The 23730-nt window shown below is 36.9% G+C and overlaps 1 protein-coding gene across 11 annotated transcripts; it reads right to left on the reverse strand.

Annotated features, from left to right (window-relative positions):
• Window positions 1-16969: 16969 nt before the first annotated feature.
• On the reverse strand, window positions 16970-21507 carry LOC131004424 (vacuolar protein-sorting protein BRO1). Of its 11 annotated transcripts, none has more exons than XM_057931115.1 (13): window positions 21254-21507; window positions 20170-20223; window positions 19623-19918; window positions 19483-19557; window positions 19343-19401; window positions 19126-19261; window positions 18657-18753; window positions 18504-18570; window positions 17953-18051; window positions 17765-17854; window positions 17540-17694; window positions 17348-17449; window positions 16970-17263 (listed from the first exon to the last, which is right to left on the reverse strand). In XM_057931115.1, the coding sequence occupies exons 3-13, from the start codon at window positions 19873-19875 to the stop codon at window positions 17149-17151; spliced, it is 1248 nt and encodes a 415-aa protein (XP_057787098.1). In that variant the 5' UTR covers window positions 19876-19918; window positions 20170-20223; window positions 21254-21507; the 3' UTR covers window positions 16970-17148. The 11 variants fall into 11 exon arrangements, with proteins under 11 accessions (XP_057787098.1, XP_057787103.1, XP_057787097.1 ...); XM_057931120.1 differs by having other exon boundaries at window positions 19623-19894; window positions 21254-21384; XM_057931114.1 differs by having other exon boundaries at window positions 21231-21379.
• Window positions 21508-23730: the final 2223 nt, after the last annotated feature.

The following is a 23730-nucleotide window of genomic DNA, read 5'->3' on the forward strand; positions in this document are numbered from 1 at the left end:
AATATTTTAGCTACCCACCTTTCTTTTAAACTCATCAAGCATTTAGTATTTTTATTCTTTGTTATTAATAAAAAAAAAATTAAAAGTTAGATAGATTATAAATAGAGAGCGCTTTTGAAATAACCATTTTGAAGAAGGAAATACAATATTTGGCCACTAATTGAAAAAAAAAATCTGATCATTTATTACGTGTAAAGACTATTTTGCCTTTAATCAACCACAAAAAAATTCTAAGTATATGACACTAATGACACTAATATAGTCATAAGTACCATTCGTGCAACACTGCATAAGAGAGTATATGGCACTAATATGGCCATAAGTATCATTCGTGCAGCACTTTAAATGGATAATCACAACCCTAAAATGATAATCTAAACTCTACGGGGAAGTGCTCAAAATGGTCATATAACTGTACTCATTTAAATAATATCAGCACACTAGTATATGACACTAATATTAATATGGCCATAAGTATCATTCGTATGGCACTAATATAGGCATAAGTACTATTCGTGAGCACAGGGTATATGATATTAATGACACTAATAGTGCCACGCGTGCCTGACCCACGCGCAAACCCAAATTTGATCTGAATCTGGTCCGCTCTAAGACCACCCACAATGATGACCCTCGTTGAGGGTCACTCGAATAAGACAAATCAATTGGCTAAAAAAAATAATTCGAAAGTCATGTAATATGCATGACCTGGAAGTTCTGCCGCCCCAGGTCACGCCTTTCCTCTTTTATCTATTTTGCCACATGTCTAATTCTAATTGGTGTATTATATATTGTAATAGATAAAATTTTATAATGATTTTTTTCTTTATAAAAAATATATTAAAAATTTTATTATTTTTAGCTCTATAAATAGAACCTAATTTCAGTATATATTTTCACACACAAACCAAATCTCTCTCTTTCTTCATTTCACATTTCGTTGAATTTTTCATTTTAAGTTATGGATCCAAATCATCCCAATTATTTTTATCCAAATTTTCAAAATCATCAAAATTCCCAAGATTATCCTAACCCTCAAGATTCTGCAAATTTTTCATCTTATCCGACTCCTCATTTTTTTTCAACTTTCGAAAATCCATCAAATTCTCAATTTTATGAATCTCAATTTTCTCCAAATCTAAGCCAGATTCCTACATCTCAAAGAATTTCCACATCAGAAAACGTCTCCTGTAATTTTTTATGGGTGTTCAACGCCCAAACAAAAATAAAAAAGGGGCAAAAAATGTAACTTGGTGTGTGAAAGAAGATGTAGCCCTTATGTCATCTTGGATCTATGCTAGCAAAGATAGCGTTCGAGAAAAAAATCAAAAGAGGGAATCGCTTTGGGCACATGTTCATAAATTGCATCACAACACTCAAGCAGAAAATCTGAATGAGCTCAACGAAAGAAGCATTGAATCGATGAAAAGTCGCTGGAAACATCTTAATGAAAATGGAAACAAATGGGTTGTTGCTTGCAGGGAAGCAAACGCTCGAAGAAGAAGTGGGATGAGCGACAACGATGTTGAGAAAGAAGCTCATTCCATTTACGAAGCAGGTGGAAGCAAGTTTATAGACTTGGTTGTATTCAATGAAGTTAGAGTAAACATCCCAAGTGGAATCTTCATGATACCACACATGTTTTTCGTCCTCAAAGTGGAGATGTTGATGACCAGCAAAGTGTGGCAGTTCGAAAGGATCAAAGACTTTAGAAGATGGGGGATTTTCTATCCCTTCTAATCCAGAAACTCCAACATCTGAACAGTCAACTGCGACTTGTCCCATTGTTAGATAAGGCAAAAATGAAAGGAAAAGGTAAGGTCTCACAATCTGAATCTACTAATGAATCTGTTGTTGCTGCAGAAATTCGTGCAATGAAACTCACTAGAGATGCCGAAGCTGAATTAATAAAGACTCGAATCGAACTAGAGCGTGAGAAGTTGCAAAGAAACGCACTGCAGATGAAAGAAAAAATGTTACTTCAATTGTTGTCGAAAGAGCACTTATCTCCAGAATACGAAGAGATGAAATGTCAACTAATTAAAATTGTGTTTGGAGAGTGAATGTATTTTAATCATGTACTTTCTATGTAATTTTAGTTTATGTACTTTTTATTTGTGTGTTTTTAGCTTATGTGCTTTCTATTTGTGTGATTTTAGTTTTGCCAAATTGTATTATGTACCTATTTTATGTTTAATTAATGAAGAAGTGTATTTCATCTAAAATTGAAGAGCATTGGATCTGTTTAGCTTCTCAAAGCATTTAGCCAATTCTGACAAAGCATTTGTCCAATTCACATGCATTTGTCCTATTCATATAAAAGAATTAAAAAAATAGATTTATTCAAAAAAGAAAAGATGAGAGGAGAGAGAATGTTTTAACATTATAATCTTTAAGTAAATATAATATTTACATTTTAAATCAAATATTTATATAGAATATAGTATCTAATAAAAGTTCTTATCGTGATTTTTAATTTGATATGCATGTTAGTAATTTATAATTAGTCGAATTTTATAATTTTAGGAAGAAATAAAGCGAAAAAATAAAAAGATAAAGAACATAAAAAAGGAAAAAATATAGTTTACCAATAAACCTTTAATTTTATTATAAGTACAAAATTAACACTCAATTTTGAAATTGATTTCTAATTGAAAGTTGCATTTTCAATATATTATAGATTATAGATTACTTGAAGATATATACATGTGCTACACTGCTAGTTACTATCTAATCGAATTTCAATGGGATTACTTACATTTCATCCATAATAAATGCGATCTTTTTATATTAGGATATATATTCTTATAATTTTACTAGGGATGGCAACGGGGTGGGTTCGGAGCGGGAATTGCTTTTCCACCCCCCATACCCGCCTCAAAACATTATCTCCATATTCGCTTCCATACCCATTTAAATCGGGGCGGGGATTACCCGTCGGGTACCCACTAATTTATTTATTTATTCATTTTATAAAATTTTCTTACACAACAAGCATTTTATTCATTTCATCAAACATATAAAAATTCAAAATAAAATAAACCATAAATTTCACAATTAAAATTCAAATATATGTTCTAACAAAAATTCTATGAAACATATAAAAGTACAACCGGAACGGGTTCGGGGAAGGTACCCATACCCCCGAACCCAACTCAGATATAAGTTTCATACCCGCCCTTGAAATTTCACCCCCATACCCCCGACCCATTAGGGGTGGGTACCCGCGAGTATTATATTTATCCTTAAATTTTACACTCATTCGTACATAATATTTACAAAAAATCATCTCATACATTATTTATTAATTACATAACAAATTAATTTGATGGGTCCATTTTTTTTTATACAATCCCCTAATATTTTCTTAAAAACTCGTGCTCTCCTACTCACTCCTCAATCGTCGTGGACTGAGGGAATACTATTTATGTTAAAATTATAAAATAAATTTATATTTAGATAGAGCACAATCATTTTTAATTGTTAGTCATGTCAAAGTACGACGATGAACTAAAATAATGTGGCTAGTTGTTAGGTCCGGAGGGTCTCGAATAGGTGTATGGGGGGGGGGAAATACACCTATGGGCTATTTTTCGATCTTAACACAGAGATCAAAACGAAACTTTAAACACAAACTCAGACACATGTTTACTGAAAAGAGTTTTGACCAAAACAGGGTTGACGACTGATACTGAAAGCTCTTCAGTAAGGAGTAATCAGTTAAGTCACAAGAACTTAACTGATGCACGTAAGGCTTCAGTCGAGTTTGATAAACAGAGATGTTATAAATCTTTATGACTATCAGAAGATAGATCAGTCAGACTGATAACACACGCAGTGGAAAACTTTTGTTTCGAAATAGCCTTTGAGTTGAGCACGTTGTTAGTCTTAAGTTTCTCTTTGCAATTAATCAGTTTTCAGTTTATGAAAGGAAGAGCACAAGTAAGAAGGTAAATACTGAAAGCTGTAAATAACACAGAGATTTTTACGTGGTTCGAAAAATACTTCCTACATCCGCGGTCGGTTGATCAGACCAACAACTTCACTCTGCAAGTGCTTACGGGTGCACTACAAACCGATGCTTGTGCTTACGGGTGCACAACAAACCTGAATGTGTGCTTGCGGGTGCATACAACCGAAACAACTGAAGATCCAATCTTCAGTACCAACACACCTTGTTGAATTTCTCACTCCTAGCACGCACTGGGCACTAGGATCTCACGGAGACAGAGTACCTTCTGAACTCCTTTACAACTCAAACACTCGATTCTGCCGGTCGAAGGGAGGTTTGATAAAGTTGCCAACTAAACTTCAAAGAACAAGTTCTTTGCAGTTAGTTTGACCTAGGCTTTGGATAAATGAGGTTTGCCTAAGGTCTAAGAGAATTTATGTAATCAGCAGTGACTGATTTTTAGCTTTGGGATTCTCTTCTTCGATTCAAACTTTGGAGAGGCTGGGCTTTGGCTGAGAAATAATTTTGGCAGAGTTTCAACTTATGTCGTTGAATCGGTATAGATTGAAGTGATCGTCGAGCGCTATTTATAGGAGAAGTCTTGAATAGATTCGTTGGCGGAGAAGGTCTTCAAGATTTCTTCCATTAGAGAGTAATTTGAACTTGGGCTGAGGCTTCAATCATCGAGGTTCCTTGTTTGGTGAGAACGGCTATCTTGAAGACCAGGAGATGCGACATCTCTGAAAAAGTAATCACCAAGGATGAATGACCTCTGCAGAGAAATGACGATCCTGAGATCTCTGCATTTAATGTGGCTGTATTTCTGGAGTGCGTGGCTTTTTTTTAACGTTGTAGGTTCAGTCCGAGGAAGAATGTTTAACTAATACTTGACTTTAGTATCAGTCCGCTGATTCCACATGGCACGCATTAAGTAATCAGTTCAAAACTGATTCTTCGACTGTTGCTTCAGTCGGCAACTTCAGTCTTCAGTCTTCAGTCCTTCGTTCTTCAGTATTCAGTCTTCAGAACAGCAAGCTAAACTAGAAAAAGAACTCTAACACTTGAGTTCGAGCAGTTCTAGTCTATTACAAAAGAAACCTATTGATTTTGGTATCATCAAAACAAGGATTAGGATATTTCATTAAGTTCCCAACAATTTCCCCCTTTTTGATGATGCCAAAACCACACAACAGTTCTAAGCAAGAAAAAGACTGAACTCAGAGCACAAGTTTTAAAACAGGGTGAATACTATTCCCCCTTAATAATAGAACCTAAAACTTGTACTCAGAGAAATAACACAACAGTTCAAAATAGAACAAGGACAAGACAGAAAAACAGTAATCAGAGCCTGGACAAAAAGTCATTGTCTTCAGGTTGAGATCAAAAGAAGTTCATTTTTATTAAAGAAAACTGATGAGAATTCAGTTCGAAATACAGGAAAGAAAAGGAACAACCAAAGAAACAAAACAGAAGACTAAGGCTTCTGACCTTACAAACTGAAGACCGCGTTCCTGATACTGTTATAAGCATCTGAGCTGACGTTTGTAGGCACCTTCCAAATGTTGCAGATGCTCATGACTTCTCTTCTGATAGAATCTCTGTTGACGCCGTTTCTATTTCTCGAAGGGCAAACCGTTGTCTTCAGGGAATTTGAGGTTGGAATTCCAGCTTTCCTTTGAGCAGACTGCATTCTCATAACTATTGCTCTTTCAGGCCAGTTTACAAGAAAGTATTTCCATGCTTCATTTTGGAAATCACTACTCCTGTTGAGATTGGCAAAAATAACCCATTTGGTGTAGCATTCTTTCAGCTTTTCCCACCATTCATTCATGTCAGTCGGTATCCATTGTTCTTGTCGCTCAAACCTATCCAAGTAGGATACCAAGAGACCTTCGCTGATATATTGCATTAGTCTTTGTTGTTCTCAAAGCCTTTGTGGGAAGGGTTATTGAATATCTTCGCCCATAAGGAGAACTTTCTTGGCCTTCGGCTCTGGATCTCTAGACGATGAGGTTTCTTCTCTTGATCTCTTTCTGCTGAATTCTCTTGAGGCAGAAATAGCTTGTGAAGAGGGATTGGTAGCACGTGAGAAAAGAGCTTGAGCTTTGGCAAAGTCCTGTGCCAGATCTTCAGGGAGGTCAGGTTCCAAATACACTTCCCCCGGTTTGGCATCATCTCCAGGGAGAGAGTTGACTGTCCTTTGAAGATCCTTGATGTCGCGAAGCATCGATTGAATGAGCGATGAATTTTGGATGCCAGAGTTGGATGATTCACGAACATTGTTCAGCTCACTTTCGAATCTTGCAAGGCGAGCAAAGATGGGACAGAGTTCTTCTGCGATCATAAGTTTAGCATCAGTAGAAGTCATGATGTCACAGCCCAAAACCATTTATTTTCCTTATATAATTTATTTGAAAATTATTATAATTTTAAGCTATAATATTTGCAGAAAATATTTTAATTCTATGTATTTGTACGATTTATAGCATTTTAAATTTACATGTTATATAAGTTGAATTTTTAAGTTATAAGTTAAACAATATATATATATATATAATATATATATATATATATATATATACACGAAACTTACACACACACACATATATATATATTTATCTAGAAAAACAAAAAAATAAAATAATTTAATAAATGTGTAAATTTGTATGTATCAGTACACGAAAACAATAGATATGTATGTAGTTATAGATAATATCATCTATTTATATTATTGCATAAGGTATACGTGGAGTTTTCCTAAATAAATAACTAAGCCAACCTACAAAGCCTACATAATGACTCATCAAGCCTACACTTTATATTCATTGTATTTTAAATTTGAAACTAGTATAAATAGACGAGAATTGGGGTGACAGTTCCATCATCACTAACTAAATATTTGATAATACACTAAGGTAATTTTCTTACCTTGCTAGTTCTTATATAATTTAGTGATATATTAACACACGAACACACGCACGAGTATGTATATTTATAATAATTAAGTTTTTCTATTCTTTTATTAATTGTAATTAGGTGCGGGCAACTAAGACGTTGATTTTGATTTGAATTACTCAAGTTGATTTTCAAAGCTCAAATTTCAGGTGTGGGATTTATTTCAGTACATGTTGTGGTTAATTCTTGTCCATTTTAATATTATGTGTTTACCATATGTGAGTTGCATTAAATTATATCGCTAGGGGCCCGTTGAATGGGTCCAGGATGGAAAGATCCTTGGTATGCCACAATGCGATATTATGTTAAAGTTATGGTTGCAATCAGTCGCCAGGGGCCGGCTAAATCGGTCCAGGACGGAAAGGTCCTTGGTATGCCACCGTGCGACTTTCAATTACGAATGTATTGATCATATGTGATTCTCATTTTATTAACGTGGACAATAATTGCATGTTCCCACACCGAGTGTACCCTGTATGCTCATCCCATATTAAACATTTTCAGGTTTTAAAGGTCGGAGGCACGTGGAAGGTCGAATGGCAAATCAAATATTTTGTATTTAAATTTACTTAAAAATGTTATGTTTAGTAAAGTATTTTAAAATAAGATATTTATTTCTTTATTTTCACATTATATATTTATTTATAGTCATGATTTTTCCGCGTGCGTTTTTATTTAAAATTAAATTGGATTTGGGTGTTACACATGAAGTCTTTCATGAACTCGATGCGCATTTTTCCAAGTTGATTTTGGAGATCGAGAAGTTGTTGCTTGGATTTTATCTCTGCTTCCAAGACTTGTTGTTGTAGCTCGTTGATGTCCTTTTGAGCTTTTGGAAATCCTTCTTGAACTGGAACCAGGTCCCTTTTGAGAGTAAGATGATCAATTTCTGCACGCAGAATTTTTCTTCGGAGAACGGTGATGCGAGCATCATGATTGATCATGTCATCTTGGGCCTGTGCTTCAACAACAATGAGATATCTTAGGAACTTGGCGCCGTAGATGTCCTGACGTTCTCTCTCATGCTTGAGCGTCTCAATAGCGAATTGTTGATCAGAGATGACATCCAGCAAAGCATCAATTGGATTCTCAGTTCCTTCAGGGATTTTGAACTGAGACTTGACAGGTTCTCTCATTTTCCATTCAGTGAGATATTCATCAGTGTCAACATCTGAGTCATATCGAATGACACCCGGTTTGCGAGTGATTTCGATGACTTCATCTGGTTGCTCATGAGGAGCAGGGGGTGCCTGTGCTTGCTCGTGAGAGGTTGAAGCTTCATGAGATGATGTAGCAGCATCAGGGGCTGGGGTTGGAGTATGAATGAACACTTCTTCATCTGTGGGAGAGGAAGGAGAAAAAGTACGTCCTTTTCCGATGTTGAGGCCCTTGGTTGGAGTGGGCTCATCAGTGGTGAAGATTGGTGGTGAGGAAGGTAGAGGAGTTTCTGTGATGTCCTCAACACGTCCTTCCGGAGAGGAGGGATCAGTATCGTCAACTGATTTCATCTCAGCTGCAGGAGGGGAGCTCGGATTTTCAGCCTTGTCAAAATCACGGGGCTGAATATCCTCAAAGAAAGATGGCATGTCAGTTGAAGTTTCTGTCAATAGGTGACTGATTGGATCAGTCATCAACTGATCCGGAGAAGTGAAACCAGTTGCAGAGTCATCTTGAGGAGCAGACTCAGATGCAGGGGCTTCTTGGAGAGTGACTTCAGGTTCTGGATTCTGATGAAGAGGAGGCGATGGAGCAACAGAATCAGGGATTGGAGTCTTTTCAACGTCCTTGGGCTTTGTAGATGATAAGAAATAATTGAAGTTCTTATCTTCGTTGATGTAGTTCGGGTTGATGTCGAAGACGAGGTTGCACATTGATCTTCGAGTCTTTACACCGTCCGATGGTTCTCCAATGATGTTCTCCTTTGAATGGAGTTCAAACCATCTTCGATACTTCTTGATCTCTTCTGGCGATGGTGGAGGTTCTTCAGTCAGAATGGTTCGGAATTGTTCAACATTTTCTCGAGCAGGGTAGTGTTGAACTGGTGTTGCTTCAGCGGGTTCAACTTGTTCTTCGCTTAACGGAGTTCCCCCTTGACTGATGCCATCTGCTTTGGCTCCAGTCTGAGCTTCAGACCTTTGACTGATCTTCTAATACTGAAGCTTTTCAGTATCTTCTTCTTTTCCGGGTCCCCACACCAAAACTGTAGAAGGTTCGGTGTCCTGCTTTTCAGTTCTGGAAACTTCAGTGTTCTCAACACTTCTTTCAGTTTCCTATTTTTGTTCTTCCATAGCTCGTATGGAGTTTTTCCATGTCTTTGAGTGAGGAAGGAGCGATTTTGCGTGTAGCATGCGTTGTTGACTACTTTGGCCCAAAACTTCAAAGGGAGTTTTGATTAGGCTAGCATCGTCCTTGCTGCTTCCTTCAAAGACCTGTTTCTTCTTTTTGCTACTCCATTTTGTTGAGGAGTCCTCGCTGCAGAAGTTTGATGACTGATTCCTTATTCCTCACAGTAGTTACAAATGACGGCATTGAGGAATTTAGTCCCTCGATCTGATCTGATGCTGATGATGTTGACTTCCTTTTCAACGCTTAGTTTTCTCAGCAGCTTTGGCAGTTCCAGCAGTGTCTCTCTTTTGTTGTAGAGAAAGATAACCCAAGTATATCGTGAAAAATCATCCACGACAACTAAGGTATACTTCCTACCGTTGTAACTTCTAGGAGAGATTGGGCCAAACAGATCCATGTGAAGTAGTTGAAGAATTCTTCCAGATGAGTGTCCTGACTTTGACTTGAATGACGTCCTGGAGATGTGTTCGTCTCCCACATGATGAAATGATGTGGGAAATGATGTAACTAGTAATTATGTGGTGCTGCCTTGATTCTGCTAGAGTGTCAAGGCAAGAGTAGTCGGATTTTGTAGATATCAGCAGTAGGATCTTCTATATCAATACACTAAATAAAAAAGGACAACCATATATATATGTATAGAGTTATGTGTCAGCCCAGGAGACTAATTATAGGATGAGACGTATAATTGTGAGATGAAAAATAGAGAATACATCAAACGGCAAACACAAGTTTATTATTGCATCATCACATGAGAAATAATTTTAAAATACAAACTTTACCAAGTAAAGACTGAATTTATTGAATTAAGAAGACGCAACATCTAATGCGTGTCTATCTTAGGGAATAAAATAAAATAGGCAGAGTATGTTTAGTTCAAGGGATTAATTCTAAAATTGGGTTTGGAGGTAATCGATGATGTTCTTCTCAACTTGGAATGCTTTGGCCAAGACATCAGGGTTGATCTTAGGGTCGGAGCCAAACACAGCGGTGGCAATGGTTATGGTACCAGGATTCTGGCTGCCGAAGCTGGCAAATGCAACAGCGTTGGTCTTGCCGACGTTGAACTGGGAGTGGATGAGACCCTGTGGGAAGACGAACACATCTCCAGGGTACAATCGAGGATCCTTCAAGTTGTGAGATCACGAAGCAGATAGCTGAGCTAACACATGAAATCCATCGATTGCGCAGAGTAAAAGAGGAACAAGAATGGGCTATATATGCTCGGTGGCACATACAATCAAGGCTGGAATTGTTACTCAAATTCAACTTGGGAGATGTGTGACACTACTGAAGAACAGTCATATAATCATGGATGGATGGAGAACCCGATTTTCACATGGAATCTAGACCTCGATCAATTCAGTGAAAACATTCAGAATTGTCATCCACAGTCGGTTCCATCTTATGAGCCAACGTTGGAAGACACCCTTCAAGCATTCACAAAGAATTTTGAGTCCGTAGAGGCAGTAGCAGAACGCCAACAGAGAGTTGATGATGCAGACCGTCTCGATGCTCAAATTGCACAAATTACTGTTGTTGTTAAAGAGATGGTGCATCAGAAAATTGATGAGGAACCAATGTATCCCAAGGAAGAATTGCACACACTGCCAGTGCAAGCATTTACTGTCACTGTTCTCGACAGGGATACGGTGAGTGATGATGAGAATGAGGTGCTAACATGGCGTGGGAATGAGGATGAAGTTGAGTCCTTATCAACTTCGCTTTCGGCATATTGCCCATATTTTGAATTGTTTGATCCGTTGGTCAAGGAGGAGATTGAGCGGGAGTTCTTGAAAAATTTGGAGAAAGAACACACAAAGTCATTGGGAGAGTCTTTCATGACCACAATCGAGTCACTAAGTGACGCCAAAAATGATAGCAATTCTAAACCTCCCACGATTATTGTTGAGCATTTCTTTTATATCATTGCTTCTGATGCTTTCTTTACCAATGGCTTACTGCAGATTGTCAACTTGAACAAGGAAAAGATAAATTCAAGCTCGGTTATCAATCTAAGTGTGGATGGGAACTCTACATGTGGAAATGGGATGAGCTCATTCCCATCTATTCAAGGACCCGCAGAGGTGAAGGGGAAAGATGAGTTGGTCCAAATGATGGAGTGGCTCAAACTTGAATTTGAATATGGATAACACGTTCTTAGTCGGGCTGGCGACTTAAAAACTAGCGCTACGTGGGAGGCAACCCACAATTTTATCATTTTATTTCTTGCTTTTAATTTTAGTTTAGTTGTTATTTAGTTTTGCTTCATAGTGAGTTGAGAGGGTTATTTTGTGGTTTCAGGAGAGGTTGGAGAACAACTGGAGCACCTAAACCCAACATTTTCCCTATCCACCACCACCCACGGGCCAACAATGGATCACATCGTTGCTGGCTCGTCAATTTTCAGGGAAGTTTCGTCTTTTCCTTTGCACTACTTCATTGCACTTGAGCATTGAGGACATTGCTCTGTTTTAGTGTGGGGGGAGGTCGTTATTTCTTATGTGATATGATGAGTTTGTGTGCGTTGTGATATCTGTTTTGTTTTGAATGTGTGAGTATTTGTAAATCCCTGCAGTAATTTAGTTTTGCATAGTAGAGGCTTGATTTAAGTTAGTTTATTTTTGGTTGAGTCGGCTAGATTTGAGTTGAACCTTTGGAATTCATTGTTGATTGTGACTTAACTGAGATGAGGCCATTTTTATACTTGTTGTGGGGCAAGTTTATGAGATATGATTGAGGTGATTTGTTCGGCTGAAATTTGAAGGAGTGTTATCATTGCAGTTGCTTAAATACTTGTCTCTAATTCATAAGTGTTCCATCTAGTACGAATTGATATGGTTATAGTTCATTCTTGATATTTTTTACTTGTTGGGATTTGTGGAGTTGTAAAAAAAAAGGAAAAAGAAGAAAAAGCAATGAAAAGAAAAAAAAACAAAAAGAGAAAAAAAAATCAAAGAAAAAAAGTTTGAAAGTTTAGGTATATAACAGGGATGTACCTTATTTAGTTTTTCGTTATTGTTGAATAAATGTAAAGATACTTGTTGATAAAAGCAGTTGCATTAGGTAACTCACTTCTTATGGGGGGCTGGGTCTGATCCGATTGATTACCTCATAGATGAGTAACATGCTTCGGGTTAATTGTGATTTTTATTGATGTTGGGAAATGGTTGACCATGGTTCTAAAGAGGATATGATGTCTATGTTGAGTTCACCGGAAATGAAGTCTCTTAAGTTCAAACTCTACTACGTTGAACTAAATTTTTGCTTGAGAACAAGCAAATGCATAGTGTGGGGGGATTTGTTTAGTCATGTTTGTGTCGTTGCTTATTATTAATTTAGTCATATTTGATTGCAAAAGTTGTGTAGAGTAGTGGTGATTTTGTGTTAATTTGAGCTTAATGGTTAATTGTGATGCTTTAGGTGTTAAATGAAGAATGTCGATGTTAAAGCATTTGAAGATTGTGAAGTAAGCTCACAACGATGCAAAAGAGAGTGTTTAAGCCTTGCTAACCATGGCCCACAATGAATCGGGGGTGATTAGAAGAAGATTGGGAAGAAAAGGCAGTGAGCCGCGGCGCACTAGTCAACCGGGCTGACCCTGACTGTTTTCTGACGGAATTTCTCATAAAAAAGACGATTTTTAGAGATTCAAAGAGATCTCACTTAGAACTGCCATCATTTTTCTCTTTTGAAGTAAGAACAATAAGAAACCTTTAGATTATCATTTAATTACACTTTCTTTACGCATTTGGGATGGATTACACTTTTATTTAGCAAGAATTTCTTTATTTTTCATCTTTGCTTTCATTGTATGGATTACTTTTGCTTTTTCTTTTATTTCTATAGCATGATGAACTAATTTACATAATCTAGGGTTGGAAATTCAATTGGGTTTAATTGATTTACTTGTGATGTATTGATGCACTTTATCTGATTCAATTATTTGATAGTCGATTTAGCAATTGATCACTACTTGATTGTGTTTGCAACGTGTGAGATTGAGAGAAGAACTCGTTGCTTGACTGTGGTTGAATTGGAATTAGACTTAATCGGAAACGTATAGTCTAATAATTGATGAATTCATGTGATTTAATTAGCGTAGACTCATGCTTGAATGTGAAAACTATGGTTTGAGCACCTACGTTAGGAGAATTTTATGAGTTTATGAATTGTGCATGATCTTCATTTGTTTATTGATTTCCCAAGAAGATGATCCGTCACCCTAGAATCTTTAACTCTTGAATTTCCGTTTGTTTTATTACCTTGAATTATTCTCGTTGTTTTAGATATACAACTTTGAACTACTTGAATAGAATGTTTAGGATTTATTTGCTTTTCGTGTGTAACACATAAATCACTAGCCCTGTTAAGCCTTCTTCGTGGATACGACTTGGGCAACTTATCACTCTACGATTGACCTCGTTCTCTTGCGAGCAATCTAGAGGTACACTTTAGGTTGAACAGATTAGCCTCAAATAAGTAGCTCTATCTATAAAGAAAACCTAAATTTAAGAACCCTAAAGAAAAGAAAGCAATCGACATAGGAGAAATTTAGAATGAGGCATAAAAGTAGAATAAAAGAAACAGCGATGAGTACCTGAGAGAGAAACAGTGAAATTAGGGTTCGGGGAAGGTAGAAGAGCAAATTAATCGAAAGTGACAAAGAATGAGGCTGCTGCTGCTGCTGTGAATGAGGGCGGCGAGTCGACTCCAAACGACCGGCAGCGGCGGCTGGGAGGGGAGGCGAACAAAGAGGTGCCGCGCTGCGCCGCCTACGTGGCCGTGAGAGTCGATGGTGGGAGCGACTGAGAGGGGTGGCGAACGAAGAGGGACCGCGCCGGGACGCTGACGTGGCCGTGAGAGTCGACGTCGACGGTGGGAGAACCGAAGAAGAGAACTTGGGTGTGCGGCGAAATTAGAATTCAAGGGGTGTGCGGCGGAAGTTGGAAGATATTGAAAATTTGAAACCCTAAACTAAAGTGAAGATAAAAAATTAGAAATCAAAAATTAAAAAATTAAAATAAATATTTAATAAAAATAATAATATTACTATCGGGTTACCTGAACCCGACCCGAACCCGACACGAAATTATCAAGTCCTTATCAGGTCGACCCGATAAGGACCCGAACCTTATCGTGCGTGTTACTAACCCATTAATTTCGTGCGATTTCGTGTCGTGTTTTCGTGTCATGTTGAAATTTGCCAGCCCTAACTATTACTCATGTTACACAAAAAGCAGTAAATCCTAAACACTCTAAACTCGGTTTGGGTATGTCATTCCTCGACCAATTAACTAGTACATAATTAAAAGAAAGCGAATAAATTATCTAGACTATTAACTAACAAATAAAAGAAATCAAATTATCCAAGCAATTATGAAATCTATAATTCTAAGTTAGGATTCTAGACTATGTTGCATAGTTGCGAGGGGGCGGGTGCGGGAGCGATACGATTCGGGTGCAGGGATACAGATTTTTAAAAATTATAGGGTGCGATTCGTAAAGGATACGTCTGTGCTATATATATATATATATATATATATATATATATATATATATTGTTATTATATATGACCATTTAAAAAATTAAAATTTGTTAAAGGCCCAAATTTCGTAGCCCATCAAATTCTTTTTTAATAAAACTAAGGGTCCAAGCAATTAATTAGAAGCCCAAGTCCATTATAATAAATCAAAGGGTCCAAGACCAATCCCTCTCTTTTAACCTAATACACACACACACTAAAACACACTCACTCACACGCACACTCTCCCTCTCACGGCTGCTCTCTCTTCTCTCTGTCTCTCTCTCTCTCTCTCTCTCTCTCTCTCTCTCTTTCCCTCTGTCGCACACCCACACACACGAGGACATAGCCAGGCCGCGCCACCTCCCTCGTTCTTCTTCCCCAGCGGAATCAAGGTGAGGAACCGCCGCCTCTCCGGCCACACTCGCCTCTCACTCACCCCCCTCTATCTGTCTCACACCGATTGAACAACGGCAGGAGGTCGCCGCCCCTACCGCCGCCGCCCTCTGAAATCCGACGACCGCAACTGCTAACGAAGCCAACCACCGGAAACCACCGGATTCGCGAGGTTGGCGCACCCGATTCGCGAATCCAATTTTTTTTTGGGGGGGTGGCGAATCGCGCCCGCACCCGCCCCCTGCGCGCATCGGATACTGCATTGTGTTGGTTTTAGGCGAATCCGTGCATCATAGATTCTAGAGCTAGGGTTCAAGAAAATAATAATTCAATAAGATAATCCAATGATAAGGGAGTCAATTATCTAAGCAATAAACTTAATCATAAGCTATAACTAATCTAATAAGAACATCCAAAGAGAACAATAAATAAATCTGTAGTAAAACCATAAAGTACAATATTAATCTAGAGCAACCAGAATTCAACATACAAAGAATTCGTCTAATAAATTCCAAGACATTGAAAGAATAAATCTTTATCTACTAAATCTAAATTGTTCTAGACGTAAGAAAAGAATATTCTAGCTAGAAATTACACTAAAAACTGGAAGTGAAAGGTCTATTCTAGAGTGTCAAGGATGAGCTACAAAAGAGCCAAGACTCCCCTTTTATACTCCCAAAAACTGTACCAAAAAATGCTAAAAAATGACCATCCGTACAACGACCGCATCCTCTCAAAAGGGAGAGGCCACAACATAGGGCGCGACCGTAGCCAAAGAAAAGGGCGCGGTCGCGGGGTATGGAGCACAGTCGCGGGTGAAACATCGAGAAAAATCATAAAAAAAGATAGGGTGCAACCTCGGCCAAAGAAAAGGGTGAGACCGTGGGAAAGGCCACCCTCGTGGGTGCAAAATCAGAAAGGACTATCATGTCAGCAACGATTTGGGGTAAAAATTAGTCTAGTGCAAAATCAGAAAGAATACAAAGTTCGGGTATTTTATAGGGAGATTTTAAATTTGAGGCAAAACTAGAAAATAGAAAAAGTTCGAGTATTTACACGTCAATACCCCTACTTTAAAATGGCTAGAAACTTATAGTTTTATGGAGTATGATAGAAAACATATCACTCTTATTAAATGGGCTATATATGAAGTTCAGCTTATGTAGTATCCAATCTCATCCATCTTTCTCTTCTCTTTGATCTTATGGTCCAATGAATCCAATCGCATTTTTAAGCTTATTTTACTATAGTAAGGGTATAATTGAAATTTAATTTAATTTTTATAAGAAAATACCCATATAATTAAACATAAATATACATACGTTGCAATACAAATAAACCCAAAGGCTGTGTGAGATTATCCAGTTGGTGCGAGGTTATATATGATTTAAAAAATATACATACTACTGAATACAAATATACATATATTGCAACACAAATATGCATAGATTGCAGCATAAATAAACACAAAAGCTTTGCGGGGTTTACCCAGTCAATTCTCCAGTCAGTACTAATTTATCCTTTAATTGAAATAATTAATAAAAATATATATTGTCACATGACACAATCTAAAAGAATTCACATATATACAATGTATTATCTAAGGACAGTAGGAGACGAAAAGCCAATGAGAATGGATTAATCAAAACTTGTATAAGATGGTCTCCTGATTCGTAAGACGAAGAGCTAACGGGAATGGATTAATCAAAACTTGTCCGAGATGAACAAGTAGCCAATGGGGAGATCCGACACAATTGTAGCATCGAATCTACAACATTATTAAGCAAAAAATGAGTTGAGGAAAAGGTTGTGGAAATTATTATGCTACCGAGCATTCCCTTTTGTTTACTTGCACACACTGAGATTTACACCAAAATGTGAATTTTATCTGCAACCAAACATTCACCCGATATTTTCAAAGAAGAAGGAACGAAATTGGGAGCATTGAGATACAGCAAACAGATAATTCATAATTCATCTACTCTTCTGAGGTTCTTGATTCCACGAGAGATCCACAGGAGGAAGCTGGTATTCGTCCGGTTTGAGGGCCAAGGCGAAATCCGGCAACGTTGGTGCTGCCTCCATTATTCTACAACGAGAACCACAGTGAACGTTGATGCTTGTTGACGATACAGTTAAAACTAGCTAGTGCGAGAGCGAGACACTGACTTACTTGTCGTGGGAGTAAAGGTCCTCGTTCGTTCGCGCTTTGCTATTAGTATCCTTTGGAATCTTTTCAGACAGATACTTCATGGTTCCCCAGAGAGGAGGATTCCTACAAAGATTCGTTCATACATACATTTCCACAGAAAAGGAAAGAAAAGAAAATGTAATGAATCATTGATTGAGAATATAAAAGGATTACCTAGATAGGGGGACTGATGCATGAAAAGCTTCAGATGCCTTGTTGCTCTCTTTGAGGTACTCATCTGCTGCTTGCAGAGCAGCTACAGCCATTCCGTGAGACTTCTCCGTGTTCCCCTCGTCCAGAATTAGGCCGTGATAATAGTATGCTGCAGACTGCAATCGAACCGAACAACCCCATCAACCACTATACACCATCTAAACCAATTCCATTCCATCAACGTACCTTCGCTTCTACGTATTTCCACTTCACAAATAGCCTATGCTTTTCTCCCCAGCCATTCCCTAACGGAAGGTTCATTATGTTATCTTGGGCCTGCATGTCATCACAGAAATAACTCAACTTTTCCACTCACGTTCAAACCAAATTAACCATTAACTAAGAGATATTAACAATACAATATAATACAATACCTGCTGCCAATATTTTACCATCTCACAGGCAAGCCTTCTTTTAACAGCCAATGTTGCTTTAGTGCTGTCAATAGCAAGTCCCAGCTGAATATCAACGCCCTATTCAACACGCGCACATATAAGCCCCACAAAAACATTAAAAACTTCATCAATTCTAGTTGTTGACAGACGGGGCAAAAAAGCAGCAATTTCTGGGAGAAGCTAGAATTAGACGATCACCAAGGCCTTATAAATCATGAAATATTATCATCCTTAACTACAGTAGGTGTGGGATGGTATTCCACCAATAGCATGCACCCTCATTTTTAACTCCAAAGCCTCGTACCACCCAAAAGTCCATGCTCAGTTATTATCAATCTAGTAAAATCACAACACATAGATTTATTTGTTTTAAACCTGCGAAATTTTGAGGTTTATCTTCGGGAATCATATGCTATTTAATATTTATTAAGAGTAACCATGCAAGAAACACAGATACAGAAATCAGAACTCGATATGCTAGATCTATCTAAGCATTTGCCACAAGGCAGCCAAGAGAATCAAACCAATACCTGCCCAAGTGCTTGGAGGCAAAGTGCCCGTAGGACTCCTTCAGCAAGGTCCACTGGAAGATTTCTCCTTGAGTATATAATGGCAAACAAGGATTGAATCGGTAGTTCTTGAATACCATTCTAAATAATAATGAAAAGCACACACAAAGATACCTCAGTTCGTCAGGCAATTGTGGGAGAACATGCCGAACAGCACAGTCAAGGTACCCGGCTGCTTTCAAGAAAACATCAACAGAAGATCGACGACTCTCTGTTGGAAAAGGGACACATTAGAGAAGAATGAAAAAGCTTACTCAAAGCATACAATTACTAGAAAGTTCAAAAAGATCATACTAGAAACTCAGAAACTCTTCATCTTCTATTTCGTTAGCATATTCATCATTCTAAGGTGTTATTTTTATCCATGGAAAAATATAAGAAGAAATTCAATTTTGCATGAACATCATTCTATGGGGTTATTTTATCATCTTCATTGAAATGTCAATCAAAATGGTCTCCACATCACTTCACCTACAATCCAATCATGCAACAGAAACCATTTCTTGATATGTTTATAAGCCAAAAGCTTCCATGGAGGATCACACAGAAAAATAAAAAACATAAGCCTTCCCATAACACCTACCTTCTGATAGCTTGGGCTGATAACCATCAACGGACGTTCTTGGAAGGAGCAATAGATTAGCTTGGGATAACGATAGTGTTGCCATCAAGTGCAAAACAGATAGTACTTCATACCAAGCACTATACATTTCCGTTTCCTGGAGAGACAGATAAGGATAATGAGACGAACAGTTCGAGGGAACAAATAGAGAATGCTGTTCTTGAGGTGTTAGTTTGACCTCTGCTTCATCTTCTTGATTGATCCAAACGAACTGTACTTTATGTTGCAGAGGACTCCCTGCACAATGAGAACGAGTCACACTCGCCATAAGATTGGCAAAATAAGTTTGATTAATTGATTGGCACAACAAAGGCTTACCATCTTTAACCAATCCCAGAAGCACTGGCAGATAATCTTCTAGAGCCTGAAGGAGATCACCCAGCGTTGAACCTCCTGAAAGAATCAATCAGCTTATGCAACAATATCAATATGATGGGGCAACAAAACACAATACTAACCATGTTGGGTAGCAGTTTTCCTTCTGGTTCTTGTAATCGTTGGAGCTTCTTGCCCGGCCATAACAACTATTCTCGTTCTAAGAGCAGAAAGGCGTTCCACCAAGCTTTTAGATAGGTGATCGCCCAGCGACTCTGAGAAATTGGCTGGCTTAGGGATTCGTAAACCTGGAACAAATACAGTGACATCCCCAATGTTTGCTGGCCTCCTCCGATTCCCTCCAGTGTCTTTTAGAGTCGATACAAAACATCCCATTTCCTAAGATTTTATTTATCTGCCAGTAACAACCAATCCAATCCTATTGGAACACAGGATATTGAGCAGAAGAAACATTAGAATAATTTCAAGACAACAGTTTCAAGAATTTGCACATTCACGTCCGGGTACAAATTCTATATCACGAGTCGTGACACCAAGGAGGTTTGACGGCACAATAAAAACATCACAAGCATATATGAAGAATTTGGCTTCTCAATAAGTCAAGACAACCAAAACTAAGAAAGCAGTTGACAGCAACTGTATATAACTAAGACATGGAAATGTGCTTACCAGTATCCCAATAATTTAGAAGATATGTATCTTGGTCGATCTCTCTAGTAATTTCTGCATTGACAAAGTTGGAAAGCAGAAATTAAACAAACAAATTGAGCTACTCAAGGCACTTGTTAAAAAAGGAAAATGATATCATCAATGTCACAAGAATCCCATGACAAATTGCCAACTCTCTCTAACTTTTTCAATGTAACCAACCTTAAAAGTTTTAATCATTGATTTAGGTCGTTATTTAGATTTAAGCAAAAACGTTTCCTACTTTCCGCTATTTTACTCACGAGAGAAGCATTCAGATAGCATTTTGAGTAAAGCATAACCATAAACTATAGTTCAGGAAGCAAGCAATCAATACAAGCAAACTTCTTTATTCTTAGAATTTGCCACAATTGAACCCAAAATCACAAAGGTAATAAAAATGAGGAGCAAGAATCCCACTTCAATTATAGCTGTTTCTAACCCAAAGAATCAATCAGCTGAATCAAAACATATTCATACCTGAAGTAAAACAGAGCCCAGAAATTCCATCAAGTAAGAAACTAACTATACAAGAGAGAGGAGAGAGGGAAGAAAACAATATGAGATCTTTTTTTACTTTTTCGCATTGATTCTGTTGTGGGATTTGGTGGAAAGAGTTGAGACCATCAAGAAAACTCGAATCGAATCACACCCAATTGAAACTAGACTCAGATTGAATTGAATTGAATTGAATTTCTATGCCGCATATATCAACATCAATTCCTATGGTCTGTGGAATTCCAAATACTCGGTGAGAAAGAGGTAGAAAGAGAAAGCCACTAGAGTAGATATATAAAAAAGAAAAAAGAAAAACACACACACACAGTGAGAGAGAGAGAGAGAGACTTGCAAGTTTTAATGTGCAGCGTAGAGTGGAATTGTTGATAACTAGTCGCAGCAAGCTAAGAGAGAGAGAGAGAGAGAGAGAGAGAGAGAGAGAGAGGAATTTTATAAATTATTTGGAATACAAACAATACATAGATTTACTGGATATTTTTAGTTAGAGTAAACTGTAAACACAAATGACAAGGGGGAAAACTTGCAATTTAATGGCGCCGAATGAGACCTTTTTGAAGGTCACAGTCCATCTCTTTCCTGTATTTTTCAGACAAAAATCTTTCAAGATTTTCATATCATGATTTATCAGCTCTCAAAGTTTGTTTCTCTCTCTCTAAAAATCTCCTAACCGGCAAAAACTACCTAACATGCATGTTTGTATTATCAACTCATGTAATAAACCATTTTTCCTCGTAAGTTGTAACAGTCTGATTATTGTCCCTTCACCAAATCTATCTCGAACTTCTAATTTTCAGAACTTCTTGTTTATTTTAAACGGAAGATACGATGCACATATTAACATATTGTATATATGATCATTATTTAATAATCCCTTCCGATCCCTTTCCGAAGCAAAATCATTTTTCTAATGGAGAAAGTCGTGATTCAACCAAAAATTCAGTCTTCATGAATTATATTTCAATTCATATCAAATCTCCAATATTTTTTAGAGGCGAGGAAGGGATCTAGGTCTAAAGCTAGACCATTTCATATCACCACATCAAGTGTTGAATTGCTCAACCACAACTTGCTAGAAATCACCTTTTCTAGTCCAAATTGAGGGAATTTAAACCTCTATATACACAAGTTGAACGTGGTCCAAATTCTATAGTAATCTAGACACTATGAATAGATTCAATCACCTACTTTAGCATTGAAAGTTGGATCAAGAACCTTGTTAAAGAAGTATTCGTCTCAAACTCTAAAGCATTGTTTTTTAGTAATATTAAATACTCTCTTCGTCTAATTCTCAAAAACCAAAGTACTTTCTCCGTCCTATTTATATATATTAATTGGAATTTACATAAAAATTAAAGAAATCATTGAAAATAAAAAAAATATGTAAATAAACTTTCCAATATGTTCATATTTATTATTTAATGATGAATTAAAGTCGGAATCAAAAAATTAAATAGGAATATATTAGTAAATGAGTTAAAAACATTACTTCCTCTTCTGTCCTATTATTGTTGTTCCACTTATCATTTTGGATTGTCTAATTTCCATAAAAGGTAATTAACATTCGAAAGGTGTTGATCCTACCAATTTTAATCAGTTTACACACTCTTCTTAATTCTCATGTCCAAAAATTTTGGGATAATAACAATAAGATATTGGGAGTACTTTTTATGGAAACAAAACCTATATATTTGGGACATTCGAAAATGAAAAATAAACCTATATTATTATTGAGACGGAACGATGATGTATTTTTAACTCTATGCATGCATGATCACTAGCTAGTACAAAAAACATCAACAGATTGTGGTTATGTGATAGTTTTAGCTCAATAAATCATTAATACATTATTATTATTATTTTGGATCAATTAATACATTATTTAAGCCCAATAAATTTGATTTGCGTCAATTTTAGGTCGAGAGTGATTTTTGTGTTAGAAGGGTAAGTTAGTATCGAGACGATAGTTGATACGTGACAGTCAACGTTGACGAACTGATGCTACTTTGTTTGAGGTTAATACATTGGTACAACACGATAGTAAGATTTTGTGATAGCTTCCAATTAATTATTAGTACTGTAATTGTTTTTTTAAAAAATTAATTAGATTAATTCGATGTTTCGTCCACATGACAACACCATGTCGTCTTTGGTTGCTAAATATGTTTTCCGATGCCAAAAATCACTTCATGGCTAAAATTGACATAAATCCAATTTATTAGACCTACATAATGCATTAATGATTTATTGGGTTAAAACTATAACAATCAGATCTCAAGCTAATTATAAATCAATATAAATCCCTTTAAGGTCTATGAAGATATCATCATTGGACAAAATAATAATAATTTGTTACTAATTAAGCATAGGATATATCAAAAGTTTATTTTAAATTATGACGTCGTTTGGACAAACATACCCATAAAATTAACCACATTAATACTCCACACAAAACATGGTTTGGCAGTTAATTACAACGTAGTCTACTCGAAATAGTTTGTTTATTTATGACTTTATGCAAACCCCGTTAGATGCTGTCTTGACTTGTTTAGTATTCACAGCATTCTTAGTAAGCATAGAAAAATGTTAATTATTAATATTGTAATCACAATCACGCTAGCGGCTGCCACTAAACATTGTTTAAGTAAAGAACATTTGCAACTATCGTACTTTGGGATTATAGTGTTAAATAATAGTATAATTAAATTTGATTAATGTCTCCCTAGTTCTAATTAAATAATATTCCGCAATTAGGTGAATTGTGACAAACCACCTGCTTTATTAGTTTATTTTGCCCATACAGCATAGGCAAGAATACAGTGTAAAATTATAATTTAGGCACGAATCACTATTACCAAAACGACGTTTGAACTACCACTAAATTTTATTTTATCTATACGACTTAATTTGTTCTACATATATATATATATATAGGGGTGCGCTCCAATGAGACTCTTACTTTTCGTGAGACACCGATACCCGTATTTTCAATGAATAAGACATATATACTGATGAACAAGCATATAC

Source organism: Salvia miltiorrhiza, unplaced genomic scaffold, assembly GCF_028751815.1.
Source record: "Salvia miltiorrhiza cultivar Shanhuang (shh) unplaced genomic scaffold, IMPLAD_Smil_shh original_scaffold_392, whole genome shotgun sequence".
Taxonomy (NCBI): Eukaryota; Viridiplantae; Streptophyta; class Magnoliopsida; order Lamiales; family Lamiaceae; genus Salvia; species Salvia miltiorrhiza.